Raw genomic sequence first — 17802 nt, 5'->3', positions numbered from 1 at the left:
CCACCTTTGCTACCTCTCCTGTTGCTTTCCTATTTTGTGTGTATTTGCCATTGTCTGCAATCCGTTTGGTTGCACTGAGCTGGGCTTTCTCGTTCCTTCAAAAGGATTCCAGTGTCTGTCCTGGGTGTTGCCGTAAGCCATTCCCAGCAGAACTGTTCCCTGGTCTTGGCGACTGCTCCTTTTCCTTTGCTCTGCTGTGTTTCCCCAGATCTCTTAGTGATTTTCTTTTCTTAATTACTTCCCTTCAAGCGGGTGACATTTAGCCCTTTAGAATTCCTCAGCTTCCAGCCATGCACTTTCATACTTGCTGGGGGACTCTCGTTCTTTGCGTTTGGTTGGGAGGGGTTGACATTATTTTCAGCGGTTTCGGAGGGAGTGAATAGGCAGGGCCGCCATCTTTGGGGAATGATTGTTCAGGAGGCCCATGCAGTGCCTGAATGCTTTGGAGCTACTTCCTATGGGAGCAGAAAGCATCCTGGAGAGGGGCCCACAGTCTGCTCCGGGGAGCGGGCACCAGGAGGAAGCTGCTGGAGCAACTGTGGAGTGCTGCATCTTCCTGGTTGCCAAGGGTATTGGGTAGTACAGATCTCTCCAAAATGACCTAAACTCTTGTGTGGATAGTTGTGAGCTGCCGTGCCAGGGCTGGGAATTGAACTAGGGTCCTCTGGAAGAGTAAAAATACTTTTAACCGCTGAGTCATCTTTCCAGCCTCAATAAACCCTTTCCAGGTAAGCGTGGATGGAGTTAGGCAACAATCCCACCCCTTCCTTACCCCCTGCCCCAAACGTTTTGAATAATAAGAGGGGACCAAGGGACCTGAGAGGTGGGAGGCATTCAATGAGGAAATCAGGAAGGCTTCTTTTCAGATGGACCAAATAGGGGAGTGACAAGAAGTCTACCAGCTGATTACCTGGGGGTGGGGGTGGGGGAGTGGGGTGGGGAGGTGGGGGAGGATTATGATAGGTATTCCAGGCGGGGGAGCCGCAGAGACAAGGCACCTAAGTGGGTAATGATCTATGTGAATTCAAGGGCTGGGAGGGCAAATTTAAGGAATAGAAAGAACTAATCACAATGGCAAAGGCCTATCATCCCAGCACTTGGGAGGCTGAGATGGAAAACTCCCTCACCCCCTTCTCTCTCTAAAACAGACAAACAGAAAATAAACAAGAAGCAGGCCAAGATGGGTCAGTGGCAAGAGGGCAATGAGGTGTGGCTAGGGTGGTGGGCAGGTACTGGTGTGGAAGAATTTCAGTGGAAGAGTGGGTTTCAGTGGACAGGGCACAGGAAGAGCTTTTTTATTAAAGCATTATTGGTGGGTGTTTTTGGGGGAAATGAGGGTGCTTTGAAGTATATGCTAGGTTCCTGACTTTATGTGGGGTGGGTGGGTCTTCAGGGCTGGGCTTCTCAGGGAGTGATATTTGAGTCAGTCAAATGCTATAAGGATCTACAGTGCCCTTCCAGTAGATTTCTCATCTATAAGAGCACAAGAGGTATCTATGCTAGTGACAGCTGAGAATACCGCTTTGAGCCATAGTGCCTGTCATATTGAGAAAGTGTCATCAGGGAACCCAGGCAAGCAAAGACTTTTGAGGTACAAGAGGTGATTTTCTGCAGTGGGATGGTTGGGGGCAGCTCCAAGATCATATACTGGATGGTCATAATTTGTCTGTTCCATGGGGGAGTATGGATGATGTCAGTCTCCTTTAGGAAACTGGGAGTGATGGGTAATTGTGGATTCTCTTTCTTCAATCTCCTCTTCAGTTCTCATTTCTTCTGAGGTACCAAGTGCAAAACCCAGGACCTAAATGTCCATTTTGGGGCCTACTGATCATATTTAATCTGTCACTATTCCCAGTTTCTGAGAAACAAATGTATTTCCCATCTTTTCTGTAGTTTAACTTAAGAACAATAAAATGTTATTTCTATTCTTTACAAATAAGAATGGGGTTATAGCTCAGTGATAAAGTACATGCTTGAGATGGCAAGGCCACATTCTTGAATCATTTGGATATGATACAAGTTTATGAAGTTTGATATGATGTAATTCTATGGGTTCAGTTCTCACTTCCATAAGATACGTATGCACACTCATGCATACATACCATTAGCCAATTACTTGGAAAATTTGTATTTTTTTATTTTCACAGATCACATATTTTGCTACATGAAATAAGTTCAGGGCTAATATAAAGTTATATTGGGGCAGGAAATGTAGCTCAGAGGTAATGAGCGCTGATTGCTCTTGCAGAGGGTGAATTTTGAACCCAGAACCCACAAGGCAGCTCACAAACTCCTTTAACTCCTGTTCCAAAAGATTCAACATCCCCTTCTGGCCTGCAGGCACCTGCAAATGCTCACACGCCCAGACACACATAGGTAAATTTAAAGAAAAGAAATCAAAGCCATATTTGTGAGCCAGTTTAATACAATGCAACTCTGTGAAAGAAAAAGACGCACCTGGTTTTGTTTTGGAGGTTAAAAGAAAAAGTGTGAAATAGGGATTGGAAAGTTTTCCAAACACAAGACTATATCCTGTGGCTTGGTGCATACCTCTCTCTACGCACAGTGATCTGGAGAAGTGGGATGATCTGAAGAGAAGACAATAGCTGAAAAAAATCCCACAAATGCCATGGCCAGTGAATGCTGTGGGATACAGTGCTTTTTATCAAAACACTATGTTGGTTCTCCTGGGTCAGTGTTAAACAGAAAAGACTGGGCACTGGAGTGTGGTGCAGTGTAGACAGTGGACCCAGCATCCCTGAGGCCCTGTGCTCCAACACTACCACAGCACAAGTAAGGAAACAAAAGACCACTGGGAACTGTTTTCTAAATTGCTACAAATCTTCTAGTAACTTCTATTCACTTAGATAACTTGTATTCCTATTGTAACCATTAGATAACTTGTATCCCCAAGAACTGGCAAGGAGCAGATTCCTCTGGTGAATTTGTAGGTTCACCTTCTTGCTATGTTGTTGTTGTTGTTGTTGTTGTTGTTGTTGTTGTTGTTGTTGTTGTTGTTGTTATCTTTGAGATACTATCTTGTTATATAGCCTAAGGTGGCCTGGAACTTTCCATCCTTCTACCTCAGCCTCTTGAGTGCTAGAATTACAGTTATGAAATACCACATCTGACTCTCAGGAAGTTTTTAAACTTATGATGCTAGAGTCCCTCCCCTACTTCATTGATATAGGATCTATGGTAAGAAGATTGGACCTTTTGGTTCTGGAAGTCTGGACCTTTAAAACTTTGTGTGTGGGCTAGGCTAGGGAGATGGCCCAGAGGGAACACGCACTTGTTGCTGAACCTCTGATGACCTAAGTTCTATGCCAGAACCCACGTGATGGAAGGAAAAGACTGGCTCCAAAGACTGTTCTGACCTGATAGACATACTGTGTGTGGCATGTCCTGCCACCCTCCCTATCAAACAAACAAACAAATAAATCAAATAGCCTTTTCAAAGGAGCAATTCCTGTGTTTAGGGGGCTCAGGGAAGCTAAGAATCAAGAATAAAGAGGTCCTGAGATCTCTTTGGCTTGAAAATTGGTACTTGGATTTCTTCCCATCTTTGGTAATGCTGAGGCATAAGACTAAACTTCTCCCTTCAAAGGGGAAGAGTCCTGAAACATAGAATCAACTGTTTTACTTTTAAAACTATCCATTTATTTTGTTGTTTAACACAAGGTTCCCTATGTTGCCTATACTGGCCTCAAACTTCTGGGTTCCCGTGTTCTTCCTGCCTCAGCGCCTATACCAAGCTCAATACTACATGTCAATGTCCAACCCAGTGGCATATATGCTCGAAGTGCTGGGTAGTCATCATCTCTTCCTGGCTCATGAACACTTTTATCACCCAAAGAAAAAATCTGGTACCAGTGAGCAGTCACATTCCACTTCCTTTGCCCCCAGTTTCTAGAAACCACCAATTTGTAGTACGTCTCTTTGGCACTTCCTATGCTAGATATCTCATATAAACAGAAGGATAAAATAGGCCTGGGTAATTCCTGGTACTTGACATACTATTTTTAATGTATCGGGACTCTGTATCTTTTTATGTCTGAGTTGAAGTTCATAGCGTGGATGTACCACATTTTGTCTACCCCCTTATCTATTGCTAGGGACTCTGGTTGTTTCTGGCTGAGTCTTGTGCAGGACTGCAGGAACATTCGCATGGAAGTGATCAGTTGAACACCCGTTTTTAACTCTGCATGGAACTGCTGGGAAGGAAATGCCGTCGTCGTTCTGTGGAGATTTTTGAGGGCCACCAAGCTTCTTATGTGTGATGACGTTCATCTCTGCTCTTGTCTCCACAGGTCTTCCCTGACTTGTCCTCACTGCCTGAAACAGAGCAACACCTTCGACCCCTTCCTGTGTGTTTCCCTTCCCATCCCCTTGCGGCAGACGAGGTACGTGAGTGTCCTGAGTGCTGGCTGTGGCATACCCACTCTACTTGACCCCTCTTTCCTCTTTTCTGAGAAACTTCTGTTCCTAGATCTGTCATTTTTCACTTAGCGTTTTTCTAAGATTGGTTGTACAATCCGGTGACACTTAGTTAATGGGCAATTAAAGAGAAAGGAGTGTCCATTCTTCAGCTGATGAACAGGATGTTTGTGTGTGTCCATGCTAAGTCTACACAGTGTCCTGACTTAGGTCTCTGGCCTACTCAGGAGCTGGCACAGCCCCCACCTCCATCAGACAAGGGCATCTGTCGCTACATGCTCTCCCCTGACGTATCTCAAAATCTTTTTCCTTCTTTATAAGGGTGTGGGAAATTTTCCTGTCTTTCCTATTTATCATTTATTTGTAGACAGAGTCTCATTCTGTAGCCCATCCCTCTGCCTTACCCTCCCAAGTGTTGCATCTGTAGGCATGAGCTACCGCACCTGATTATAGGGAGATTGTTTCATGAAGGAGGAAAGAGAGGAAGAAAAAAAAGCTTGTTTGGTACAGGTGAGGGAAAAATCGATGTTGGGGTGAGAGAGCGGTGGACTGCAGTATCTAAAAGCAAGGCACTGGAAGTGCAGCCTCTTTCCCAGAATCCCATCTTGCCATCAGGCCAGTGTTGTGGAAGGTTGGTGAGTTTGACTGTGGGAGCCGGTGCAGGCCTGGAGACAGAGGTGTTTCTCCATGTGTTCTCACCTTGTTGGGTCCCATCTCCTTCCCTTCCTATCCACACCTGCATGCCTAGGATCTAGCAGAACACAGGACTTCTTCACAAAGCTGCACATGACAGCCCCACGTCCATCTGCTCAGAACTGCTGTGCTGTCTGTGTCATAAGCGTAACTGTTGTCTTACATGGTAACATGGGTTATATCACCACTGATAGAATCAAAATGTAGGCTGTGACTGAGGACACAGTGGTTAAAGCAGTGACCCTGGGGCAGACTTCCCAGGTTCTAATCCCAGCTTATGACTTGACTAATTACCACAGCATAGCAGTCACTCACCACCCCCAGGAGTGGGCTCCAGGCGCTGTGAGGGGAAGTGAAAGCAGAGACTGGAAGGGAAATTTTCATTGAGGGGAAAGTCACCAGTGGGATTGATTTCTTCTAAAATAAGCAGCTCGACTGTTTTGTTTTACAAAATGGAGAGTTTTGTTTGTTCGTTTGTTTTAAATACTATCTGTGGAACTGTTACAGTCATAGGATCAGAGGGATCAGAGTTCTATATAGTGTGATTTCCACTCAAAATCCTTTTATGTTCAACCCTCTGGGAAAGCAATTTGGGAGATTTGGCTCTCTTCTGCCCCCTAGCGGCTGGGCACCTAACGTGCAGGAACCCAACTAGCAAACTGTGTTTAAGGGCTGAGCCTTTCCCCATGGTCCATGGTGTTGGTGACCGTTCCCTCCGGTCTTTTAAGAATTTTGGCTCCCTTTCTGTTTTGCAGATTCTTGAGTGTCACTTTGGTCTTCCCCTCTAAGAGCCAGCGGTTCCTGCGCGTCGGCCTGGCTGTGCCGATCCTCAGCACAGTGGCGGCCTTGAGGAAGATGGTTGCAGAGGAAGGAGGCGTCCCTGCAGAGGAGGTGTGCTGGAACGGCTGGGGCCTGGCCATTGGATGACAGAACGCTGACTAGGCCAGCTGCCCAGGCTAATGTGTGGTTTCCAGATGATTTCAGCATGACTCACTGGCTTCTGTTTGATTAGTTGTCCCTCGGTGTCTGCGGTGACCCAGCCTTGACTTCTCCCTGCATTATTACTCAGGGTAACCGCAAAGAGACACTTTCCAGTTCAGAAGGTGATGGTTATTGTGATCCAACAGCAGCTAACCAGTCATGTTTACTAAGTGTGGGCACTGTTCTATGGCCGTTTTCTCTGTTTCTCCCTCCCTCCGTCCCTCCCTCCAGCCCTCTCTCCTTTCAGAGAGGATCACTATGTGATTCTGGCTGGCCTGGTACCCCTGTCTGTATTCCAGGGTGGCCTTGAGTTCCTAGCCATCCTTCTGCCTCAGCCTCCCCAGTGTTGAGATTAGAGTCATGTGCCATTGTGCTCAGCTTGTCTCGAGAGTTCATCCTGTTCTCTCTGGTAAAGAAGATATTACAGAGATCTTCATCTTGGAAGTAAGGAAAAAGATTCAGAGGGGTTAAGTGAATTGTCCAAGGTCACACAGGCAAGGAGGTGGCTAAGCTGGGATGGGAGCGCATGTGGTTTTATGCTTTCCTACTCCTGAGACTATTGGCGGCATCCCGAAGGGATGCTCAGTGAGAGGCAGACATTGATGGTTTGTGACAGGAGAGGAGATAGAAAAGGTGGAAAACTGTTCTGCTGTCTTAAGACTCCCTCCTTTGTAGCCCAGGCTGGCTTTGACCACATGACCTTCCTGCCTCAGGCTCAGCAGGTACCACCAAACCTGTCTTTGATTGATTGATATTAATTAATTACTTTATGGAGACAGCATTTCATTCTGTGGCTTAGCAGGCATGTACCACCAAACCTGTTCTGTAGTTTAGACTGGCTGTGGAACTGACTATGAAGCCCAGGCTGCTCACACTCATGGTAATTCTCTTCCCTCAGCCTCCTGAGTGCTGGGGTTACATGTGTGAATGGAGTCCTGGTGAAGAATTGGCTTTACTATGCCCAGAGGATCTCTAGGATAAAAGTGATACAGTGACGAGCAGCACGGCAAGATGAGAGGTTACATGAGTTTCCTAGTTGCTGTGACCCAATATATGGCAAAAGGCGAGGAAGGGAGGAAAGGTCCATCCTGGCTTTGAGGGCCACAGCCTGTCTGTCACTGCTGGGGGATGGGCAGGGGTGAGGGAGCTGCTCACACTTCCGTCTGCAGTCAGGGAGCAGAGAGAGGTGAATCCTTCCTTGTTCCGTCCAGCCCCAGGCCACCCCCAGGCCACGGGCTGCTGCTGCCCACATTCTTGGTGGGTCTTCATCTTCATTTAAACCTTTCTAGAAAGATACCCATGAGCACTTGCAGCTGTGTTTCCACGGTGATCCTAAATCCAGTCAGCAGACAGTAAAAACTAGCATCACAGAGAGCCTCCGAGTGGGATTCTAGCTGTGACCCAGCTGCTCTCCAGCTCTCTGACTTGGGCCTTGCAAGCAGCGATTGATCAGCCTTCGGTTTCTTTAACTATAGAACGGAAAATTCGTGTTCCCCAGGTAACCTGGTAGAACCTTTTAAAATTAAACAGACAAAAGTATGTGCAAGTTTTTTGTTAGGTACATTATAATATACACAACAAGGTATGCACATCGTAAGGTTGTGTCTGTACATTGTAGAATTGTCCTGGGTACCAAGGCTTCTGTCAGTTTACCAGCCCCCTCCTAGCCCTATCTGCATAGACTGGACCTCCTGTTCTACCTGGAGGATTTTTATGAAACTCTTACACAGGGAAAAAATAATGCATGTTTTCCTTGTAATGGTGCCTGCCTTCAAGCCTGATGACCTGAGCTCATGGTAGGAGAGAACTGCGTCTGGAACGTTGTCTCCTGACTTCTAAACACATGTGGTTTGCACATGCCGGGCCCCCCACCCCTGTAAAATAGATGATCTCTTAAGTGTTCTAGGGAACCGTGTGTGTGTGTGTGTGTGTGTGTGTGTGTGTGTGTGTGTGTGTGTTTGAGAGAAAAAGAGGAAGAGCACAACGTTTGGGAGACATGACAGTAGTGGAAGACAGAAAGGACCACTCTGACTGACGGAGGCCGAGTTTGAGTAGCTGCAGGACTGTCAGGAATGCGGAGTATCCGATGCATTTGTGAGGGGGATGGAACTCCCATGGTGTCAGGACAGGATAGACAGTGTGGTTGAAACTGAATCCCTCTTGATGTTTTGATTTCTTTGACTGACATGTTTGCCTAGTAATGGAAGCATCTGGGTGTATTTATTCTGTGTCTTGTGACTTAATACATATATTAATTTATTTTAACTTTTACTAAAAGCCAGTGTGAAAAAAGAGTAAATTCTAATGTTAAATCTTCTCAAAGCAACACAAAGATCTTGGATCAGTGCCTCAATTTTCTTTCTTTCTTTCTTTTTTTTTTCTGAGCTGGGGACTGAACCCAGGGCCTTGCGCTTGCTAGGCAAGCGCTCTACCACTGAGCTAAATCCCCAACCCCATGCCTCAATTTTCTTACATCTCTTTGATTTAGATATTGCTAGAGATAACAGCCTATGATCCAGCATCTGAGAGGCTGAGGCAGGTGGATTGCTGCAGATTCCAGGACGGGCCATCCAGGGACATGTACTGAGAACTTATCTCAACCTTGACCCTGACCCTCTCACAAAAACGTTATTGTAGACAGTTAGAAGTAGTTCTTATTGTTCCATACTGTAATATTCATCCTTCTCCCACAAACACTTGTAGTTTGAATGGACAGTGAAGTTTTAAATTTAATATTTATGTAATTTATAATATTAGTTACTACTTTCTTTCGTTCATTCCCTTTTTACAATTCAAAATTTTCTTCTGGTTCACACTTTAAAAAAAAAAACAAAACCTAAAATATATCTTTTCCAAGATGACTTCCCAGCTGCTCTGCCTCAAATGGGCACTGGGAGATCCGTTTATCGATGCTGGATTGGTTTCCGGGGAAGCTGGGACTCTTTTTTTGTAGTAACCACCTCCTCCTTCCTCTTCCCCCTCTTCTTCCTCTTCCCCCTCTCCTCCCCTTCCTCCTCTTCTTCTTCTTCTTCCTCCTTCTCTTCCTCCCCTCCTCCTCCTAGTGTTCCATGAACATGGTTTCAGGCTTATGTGAGAGAGATTACACCACTTTGAACCCCTAATGGAACAGTGCTCATGAAAAACAATTTACCCTGTTTGTGCTTAGGCTGGTTAGTTGGGTATAGAACTTTAGATTTTTTATGTGGTTGCAGTTAAAATGTGGTTAATCTAATTACTGTGTTTGCTATATTTTATGATTTAAAATATGTAGACACTTGGAAGGGAAGGAGAAATAAGTTTTAAGGTTGAGTTATTAGTTTTTTAATTTTATGGGTTTTGTGTGTGTGTGTGTGTGTGTGTGTGTGTGCGCGTGCGCGCGCGCGATAAAGTCCAGAGGATAACTTGTAGGAGTCAGTTCTCTCCTTCCATAGTGTGGGTTCCAAGGATCAAACTCAGGTCATCAGGCTTGGCAACGAGCACCTTTCCCCCACTGAGCCATCTTGCTGGCCCTGTTTTTGAATTCTTATCTAGTGGGTTCTTTTTGAGAAAACGATCCTTCTCATCTCAGGTGATCTTGGTTGAACTGTATCCCAATGGATTCCAGCGGTCATTCTTTGATGAAGAGGACCTGAATACCATTGCAGAGGGTGACAATGTGTATGCTTTCCAAGTCCCTCCCTCACCTGGTCCGGGAACACTCGCAGGTACAGTAGTAGGGCCTTACGTAAGTTGTTTGGGACAGCACGAATGAGTGCAGGGCGGTCTTCTTGAGGTGCTGAGGCAGAAAACCTTTGATGCTTACAATTGCCAGGCTCATCTGCTCTGTAACTTACCTGCAGATGATTGATATTGAAAATCTCAGTGAGTATTCGAATCACCCAGAGGGCTACTTAGAGCAGACCTCTGGGCCCTTTCCTCAGAGTTTCAGATTCAGAAGACCCAAGGGAGAGCTTGAGATTCTGCATGTCAGTCACGGTCCTGGAGGTGCTGATGCTGCAGGACCAGGGTCACACTCAGAATCATTGCTTAGCACGAAGTGCTGCGGTCATCTTTGTTTCAGAGATGTTACAATTCACAGCCCATGTCTAGAGTCAACGTTCTACCAGTTAAGCTGTAGATAGTCAAAAAGGTTAAGAAGTATATTAATCTCTGACAGATAAAAGTGATCTTTTTTTTTTTTAAAAAAAAGCTTTCAGTGCGTCTCATTGTACATTTTAGCACAATTAGCCAGTTTAGATGGACATGTTTAAAGACCCCATTGCAGCATGCAGCAGCCCCCCACTTACTTGTAGCCTCCCCCTTTGGAGTTTCTCTTACCTACACCTCCTGTGCTCTAAAAACATTAAATGAAAAAATTCAAAAGTACCCATTGCTAATGTGTATCTCTGTTTTGTGGTACTAGGAATCAAACTCAGGGACTTACACATGGTAGTCAGGCAGCCCCACAACTGATGGATATTAAATAACCTTTTCGATAGTAACTTGTTACCATTCTATTTTCGTTATTGTCCTCCCACTGTGCCTAATTTACAAGGGAAAATGTACTTATCATAGGCACGGATAGTGGGAAAAGGCATAGTATTTGTAGGGTTGGTGATGTGAATGGCAGCTTTGCCACACCTCAGATGAATCCTGTGCTCTGAGCCTATGTCCTTAGGTAGCCTAGTCAGTAAACTGTGGGAAGCAGGTGTTTGACGGTCTGTGCATTAATAGGAGAATAGTGGGCCATGTAATCTGGAACAAAACACTGATTGACCTTGACTGTGTTAGAACCCAGGGAAATAAGTCCTCATTTCAAATTTAATCATGGGTAACACATATTTGCCTTGAGGAAAAAAAAATAGTATTTCAGAACTGATTGGAACTAGAGGACCTACCAGGTCCTCTCTTTTGTCCCCAGTAGGGGATGCTCTAAGGTTCTTTTAGATGGAGACATAAAAACAGTCCAGGTCATTTCAGGTTGCTTTTCAGATTGCTTTCGAAATCTTCTAATCAAACTTAGGCCCATCTTTTAAAGTTATTGGCCGACGACAACCGCAGAATCCTATGTGTGTGAATTTTGTATGCCAGGTGCCGAGAGCCCCACTGTCTCCCCTCAAAGTGCCCTGTGTCCTTCCCCCAGTGGTGACTGGATGCTCTGGTGTCATTCTCTTCTCCAGCTCATCCGCCTGGTCTGTCAGTGTCACCGCGCTTGGCAGTCCGTGACAGCCAGCGATTCTCTGTGCCTCTCCACAGCGAGAACAGGGTGCTCATCCTCTTCTGTAACCTGGTGGGGTCAGGGCAGCAGGCGAGCAGGTATGTCTGTGAACCTCCTTCCTGTGTTCATGTGATAAGTGGGATTTGCAGTGCTTGGCACCCCTCCCTCCCTCTCCTCCTCTTCCTCCCTCCCTTCCTCTCTCCCTCAGTCCCTCCTTCCCTCTCTCCCTCCTTCGCTTTCTTCATCTCGTATAGCCCAGGTTAGCCTTGAATTCACTCTGTAACCGAGACTGGCTCAGGACTCCTGATCTTCCTGTCTGCCCCCCCCCCCCAGTACTGGGATTACAGAGTAGACCACCCACCATACTGGGCTCTATCCTCGGATTCTGTCTAGAATAATTCTAACTTAATAAAGTAAGTATCTATTCCCATTGTTAATAAAGTAGAAGATGAGAGCAGAGTGCTTCTGGGCGAGAGGATTAGCCGTAATTGCCTCAAGCAGATGGTGACACCATCCTTAATTAAACACCAGAGGTTTCCCCTTAATTGCAGGAGCGGTTGTGATTGTCCGCACCACAACTACCGTATATCATGTCATGAGGGCTAGCGGCAGCCATCCAGTGGGGGAAAACTGGCTACAGTAGGGAAGTGAGGTATTGCCATGCACACCTGGAATCTCGGTTTGGAGGCTGAGGCAGGAGGACTGTGAGGCCAGCCTTGGCTATGTAGCAAGTTACAGGTCATAGTAGATGGGTCACTGGGGAATATAAGAAGGGAGAGCAAAGGAAGTAAAACCCAGCACTGTTTGTAGTTTGACAGCTTGTCTGGAAGACGTGAGTTGGAACATGATTCGAACTAATTAAAGGGCTCAGGAAAGTGATTGGTGATACTGTACATATTCAAAGACAGACAGCTTTTTGATATAGTCAGATTAAGTGCCTTAAAGGAAATTGTGACTGTTTGGTTGACGGATATGACCCTGATTTGATCATTCTGTAACGTGTGCGTGCATTGAAACATTGCAGTGGACCCTGTAAATATTTCTATGAATCACGCACCAGGTAAGATGCAGATAAAATGTTTAAAGGAATCTGGGGGCTGGAGAGACGGCTTATGGTTAAGAGTTCTTGCTGTTCTTAAACCTCTTTACGGACCTGCTTGGGCTCCTAACATCCCATGGTGGCTCATGGCCATTCGTAACTCCAAGCGAATACGTTCTGTCCAATGCAGACACTAGGCATACACGTGCGTGCACGTACCTGTATCCAGGGGAAATATTCATCCTCACAAAATAAAATAAACTTTAAAAGGCAGAGAGAGAATGCTGGTGTGGCTCAGTGCTGAAGTATGTACTTAGTAAGTGCAAGGCCCCGCACTATATAAGCAATACAAAATAAAAACAGACTTCCCATAGCAGAGAGGTGCTTAGATTGATAACAACAGTCCTAAGAGTTAGCTGGGATCATAAGGTGGTAGGAATAACCAGAAATATTGGGGGAGGGGGAAAAGAAGAGATGGTGACGACCACAATGCTGCTGCCACCACTGATGGTGATTTGAAATCGAGTCTTACTCTGTAGACCAGGCTAGCCCTGAACTCCCTATGTAGCTCAGGCTGGCCCCAACTTCATAGTCCTTCTGCTTCAGCCTCCTACCTAGCTCCTAGAATCATAGAGTGTAGAGTGTGATTTACAGCAATAAAAATTTAACTGTTAAAATATTATAACATGGATAAAAGAATATAAATATCACAGAACCAAGTAGGCCAAAGTATCTTTAAGTATTTACTATATGATAAAATGAGGTATATTTCATAGTCCTGGGAATGGATGCATTATCCAATAGTTAAGGCTGAACAACTTGCTTTTTATTTTAAAACAATCTTTCCTCTTGCTGTAAATTTTTACATATAAATTCCAAATTAATTAAAAGTGTAATCACAGAAAAGTTACTATAAAAGCATTGTAGGTGAACCTGCTGGCACTGCCCTGAGTGAGTTCCTTTCTCAACAAAGCAAACAAAACAGAAAAACAACGGAGAATATTCATGTCTTTCAGTAGAAGATGCTGTTTTTATAACACATAAAACAGGGGACCATGAAAGAGGAGGCTTACGTTTCAGAAAATTAACATTTTAAACTGAAACCAATGGTAAAAGCTTAAAGGCCAAAGAAAATGAGGGAAAATGCATATGTCTTATGAGACCGAAGGATTCACCTCAGTCTCAGAAAACTCAGCTCTCACTCAGGTGAGACAACGCCTCTCATGGTAAGAGGAGTTCACGGAAGCATATGCGTAGGGTAAAAGATTCAGCGTCGTTGGCCGTGAGGAAATTCTAACTTAAGTAGCGAGATTCTATTCTAGTTCTTCAGATTGCTAAGGAAATCTGAGCAGGAACAAAGCAACTGACTTGTCAAGACGATAAAAACAAAAAAGCCAGCTCTTTATCCAGGGACCTGAATAAAGGAACTTGCTTCCCAGGTCAACTGCCATGGCTTTTCTGTAGGGCCTTTTGGTAGTAAGGAGCATTGGCTTTGCCTTTCTATTTATAGATCTTCCATGCTAGGAGGACGTTTGGTCACACCTAGTGGAGGCTCTGTGTCTAAGAATATGTTTAGTTCCTGCCATAAACAGCACTGTTCAAATAATAGCAAACGGGGAGCAACTCAGAATGTTTACACGGCTCAGGACTAGGTTGACGAGCTGATCTGTCCACTCAGTGGCTTCCCCTTCCAGACAGGGGGCTTCATCTCTGTGCTCCGCTTTACCAACATTGGTTGGGTGGTTTTGCATTGTCCAGTCAGATCTTCTCACAGCCAGGTGCCTGTGGCAGAGCTGGAGTCCCTAGGGACGTCCTGTGCTCCCCGACAAGCCCACTGCTGGACGTTCAGTGGGTTGGGATGTGGAAAACTTCCCAGTAGTGAGAACATCCCTGAGACAGGACACACGCGGACGGTGTTGTCATCTGGATACCTTGCTCTTGTTCCCACTTCCCCTTGCTCTGTTCTCTGGTGCGGGAGCTCCTCCCTTGGAACAGGCTACACTGCAGCGTCTGCGTGTGACTTACAGAAGCAACTGGCAACTCCATGTTGATTGAACTTGGCTCCTAACTGTTCACTCGTCCATTGGAGAGGAACCAGAGCAAGGCAAACATCCATGACTCTTGTTGGATTTTCCTCTTCAGAAATAACTTATTTCCTTGGATTTTCAGGTTTGGGCCACCGTTCTTGATACGGGAAGATAGGACAATCTCCTGGGCCCAGCTTCAACAGTGTATTCTCAGCAAGGTTCGATGCCTCATGAGGAGTGAGGTCTCTGCTCAGGTCTGTGTACACGCGTGTGTGTACGTGTGTGTATGTGTGTGCGCATGCATGTGTGTGTGTGCAGCAGTGTGTGTATACTTGCGTGGCATCAATGTGCAAACAGTTACCATTTTGTGGCTGGTAGTGTTTTCACCTCTGACATCAGGAGACACCTTTCCCAAGGACCACTGGAATAAAGAGTAACATTTGGGTTATTATTCTCAACTTCGCGTTTTTACGGTCTGCCATATTTTTCACCAGATGCTGGCATGTAGTAAATGGTAGCTTACACATTTAGATACAATTTGAAGAGATTTGATAAAACTTCCTTTTTTCCTTCTCCCCCCCACCCAACCTTCTCTCTTGAGACAAGGTCTTACTTTGTAGTCCAGGCTGGCCTTGAACTTGTGACAATCCTCTCACCTCAACCTCCCCAAATTCTGAGGTTACAGGCATGATTACCATGTCCAGCTTGAAACAGAATTTCTTTTTATGTTGTTTTTATTTTAAAAAGTTTTAAAAGTACATTTTTTTAACTTGCTTGTGGTGCATGTTTCTGTGCACGTTCACGCATGATGCCCATGTGGAGGAGGTCAGAGGGCTGCTTTTGGGAATTGGTTCTCTTCTTCCGCCGTGTAAGTGCGGAAGGATTTCACTTACTCGGCAGCAAGCGCCTTTGCCCGCTGAGCCCTCTTGCCGGCCCTTGAGATGTAATTTCTGTGGAAAATTTTTGTGAAAAATACCTTCTTGTCTTGTCCTGAAATTTTTTAAGGAAGTTTAAAACTGACTTTCAGCAACCATGAAACCATAGGTTTTCAGCTTCTGTGTCAAGAACTGCCTTGGCAGCGAAGGTTGTGTCCGTCGTCTCTCGGTTTAGAAACTGTTCAATAAGAGCCTTTCAGTGGGGTTATACCAAACTGTTTTATGTAGATAATCTCTCACAAATGGCCATTTCTTCCTACTCAAAGACAGCGCTATACATTTGATTTAGAGTTCATGCCAAAAAGCAACTTGTTAAAAACCTTCACTATATTTGTCCAGACCTTTATGTCTAAAGGATATGCTCGCTGTACTGAAGAGCCTGAATTAGAAGTGAGCTTCTCCACAAGTAGGTCAGGCTCCCGCGTAATCGTGGCAGCTCTCCCCCAGACTGTGTGCTACAGACTGTTAAAAGGAGATGAGACCACTTTCATGTGGGCCTTTATTTCAGCTGCCTCTTCCTTCCTCGCTGGTCCTTTTCCTTACCTTGTTGCCTGCATTTACTGCTTCTGTGTCCTTACAGTCTTTTAACGTTAAGAACTAATCAAACCACTGGTGTGGTTAGCAGGACTCAAATGCAGGAAGCCTCAGCCTGATGCTGGATACTTTATCTTGTTGGTGAATGGGATGTTGAGCATGACGTGCTCTAGGAATCTTGGGCTCAGAATGGGTTGCAAGGCTCTTAGGATAGCCCTCTTACTTAACCCGTGGTGGTTTAAAAAGATTTTTTCTTTTTTTACTTTTTTATTTATGTATATGTGTGTGCTTCCTTACCTGTATGTACACCACATGTGTGCAGTACCTGAGGAGGCCAGAAGAGGGAGTCTGAGCCCCTGGATCTGGAGTTCCAGATAGTTGTGAGCTGTCTCACGTAGGTGCTGGGAACTGAATCTGGATCCAGTGCAAGGTCAGCAAGCATTCTTAATCACAGAGCCATCTCCAGCCCTAGAGTTCTCAAAACTGAGCTGAAGAGATTAACGTACTGAACATACATGGAAGGTTCTAAAATGAATGGGTTTACCCTAGATAGAGGGCAGGAAAGTGTTTCTTACAAAAATGAGCCATTTGCTAGAGAGAATTAATTTGCATGAATTATAGAGAAAGACTTATCACTGAAGAAACACTTTTTAGGGTCACCATTTAAATTTGGGGGTGTGAGATCGGCACCATTTCTTTAGGAAGGGTTGGCTGTCTCCATAGAGATCTTGGGATCTGGTTACAGGTGGCCTCCCTGTGCAGACAGCAAGGCCCGGTCAGTTGGGACTCACAAAGGAACCCTGTCTTTGTTTCTCCTGGATTGAAATTAATGTTCTCAGAAAGTGACCCTTCCGTGGCCAATCTGAACCAAAGCCTCTGAGGTTAGCCCCTCACAGTTGTCTCCCTGTGGTCTGGGCCTTCTGTCTTCCAAAGCGCTGGACATTGCTCTTCCCTGGAATTACAACGCTTCCCTCCCTTTTTCTTGCCAGACGGAGTCTGACGTATATCCCAGGATTTTAAGTATAGATGTCTGCCGTCAGCTTTAACTTAGAAGGAAATTTTATTTCATTTTCTGATTGCAGCCAAGTTCTTGAGTGACAGCTTTAAAAACTATATTCTTTTATTTGAACGCAGACTGCATTGATTTTTTTTTGGCAAAATATATAACTTAACCATTCATAAGCATATGTTATTGCGTTTGCCCTCCTACATAACTATAACCGTACTCTCGATTTTTAAAATGATCCTCCTGCTGAACTCTGTATCCCTTTCCATTTAGCAGAGTAACAGAATACCCTATTCTGTTCCCACTAGCCCCTTAGACCTGTAGCATATGCCAGACATTCCTCCACCCACTGCCCACCCCCCCAGCTCCTAGTGTGCCTGTGATGGACCGTGGGGTCTTGCATATGATAAAGCTCTCCCAAGCTTAGAAGTTCAGACTGAAGGTAAGGGTGATGAGTTGCTACCACAAAGATGGTAGATTTGTGATGTGTGTGTGTGTGTGTGTGTGTGTGCGTGTGTGTGTGTGTGTGTGTGTGTGTATGTTATTTGTATGTGTGTGTGCAAGTATATGTTATTTGTGTATGTGTGCATGTGTATGTTGTTATGTGTGTGTGTGTGTGTGTGTGCATGTGTATGTTATGTGTGTGTGTGTGCGCGCGGGTGCGCGCTCATATGTGTGCATGTGTATGTTATTTGTGTGTTGCGTGTGTGTGTATACATATGTGTGCATGTGTACGTTTCTGGAGTCAGACTCAGAGCCTACTTAGAATGTGCTCTACCAGCAAACTACATCTCCACCCCAACCCTTCATTTCTAAGCCCTGGTGAAATTGAGCGGTGCCTATCCACTGCATTTCAATGACCTATTTAGCTGTTACCAATATGTGGGTTGTTCCCACCTTTTGACTATAGGGACCAGTGTTGTTTTGACCATGAGTTAGCAAACGTCTCTTGA

At 45.1% G+C, this 17802-nt stretch overlaps 1 protein-coding gene across 1 annotated transcript in view; it reads left to right on the top strand.

The window, feature by feature from the left end:
* Usp43 (ubiquitin specific peptidase 43) overlaps positions 1 to 17802 on the top strand; it is a 61179-nt gene that overhangs the window by 18169 nt on the left and 25208 nt on the right. The window contains exons 4-8 of the mRNA XM_032912362.1: positions 4311 to 4403; positions 5886 to 6021; positions 9680 to 9815; positions 11271 to 11406; positions 14517 to 14628. Coding sequence (XP_032768253.1) covers positions 4311 to 4403; positions 5886 to 6021; positions 9680 to 9815; positions 11271 to 11406; positions 14517 to 14628 — 613 coding nt within the window. The remainder of the gene's footprint in view (positions 1 to 4310; positions 4404 to 5885; positions 6022 to 9679; positions 9816 to 11270; positions 11407 to 14516; positions 14629 to 17802) is intronic.

Source organism: Rattus rattus, chromosome 9, assembly GCF_011064425.1.
Source record: "Rattus rattus isolate New Zealand chromosome 9, Rrattus_CSIRO_v1, whole genome shotgun sequence".
NCBI classification, from domain to species: domain Eukaryota; kingdom Metazoa; phylum Chordata; class Mammalia; order Rodentia; family Muridae; genus Rattus; species Rattus rattus.
The sequence above is the reverse complement of the archived record's forward strand: the minus strand, read 5'-3'. Positions and strand labels throughout refer to the sequence as shown.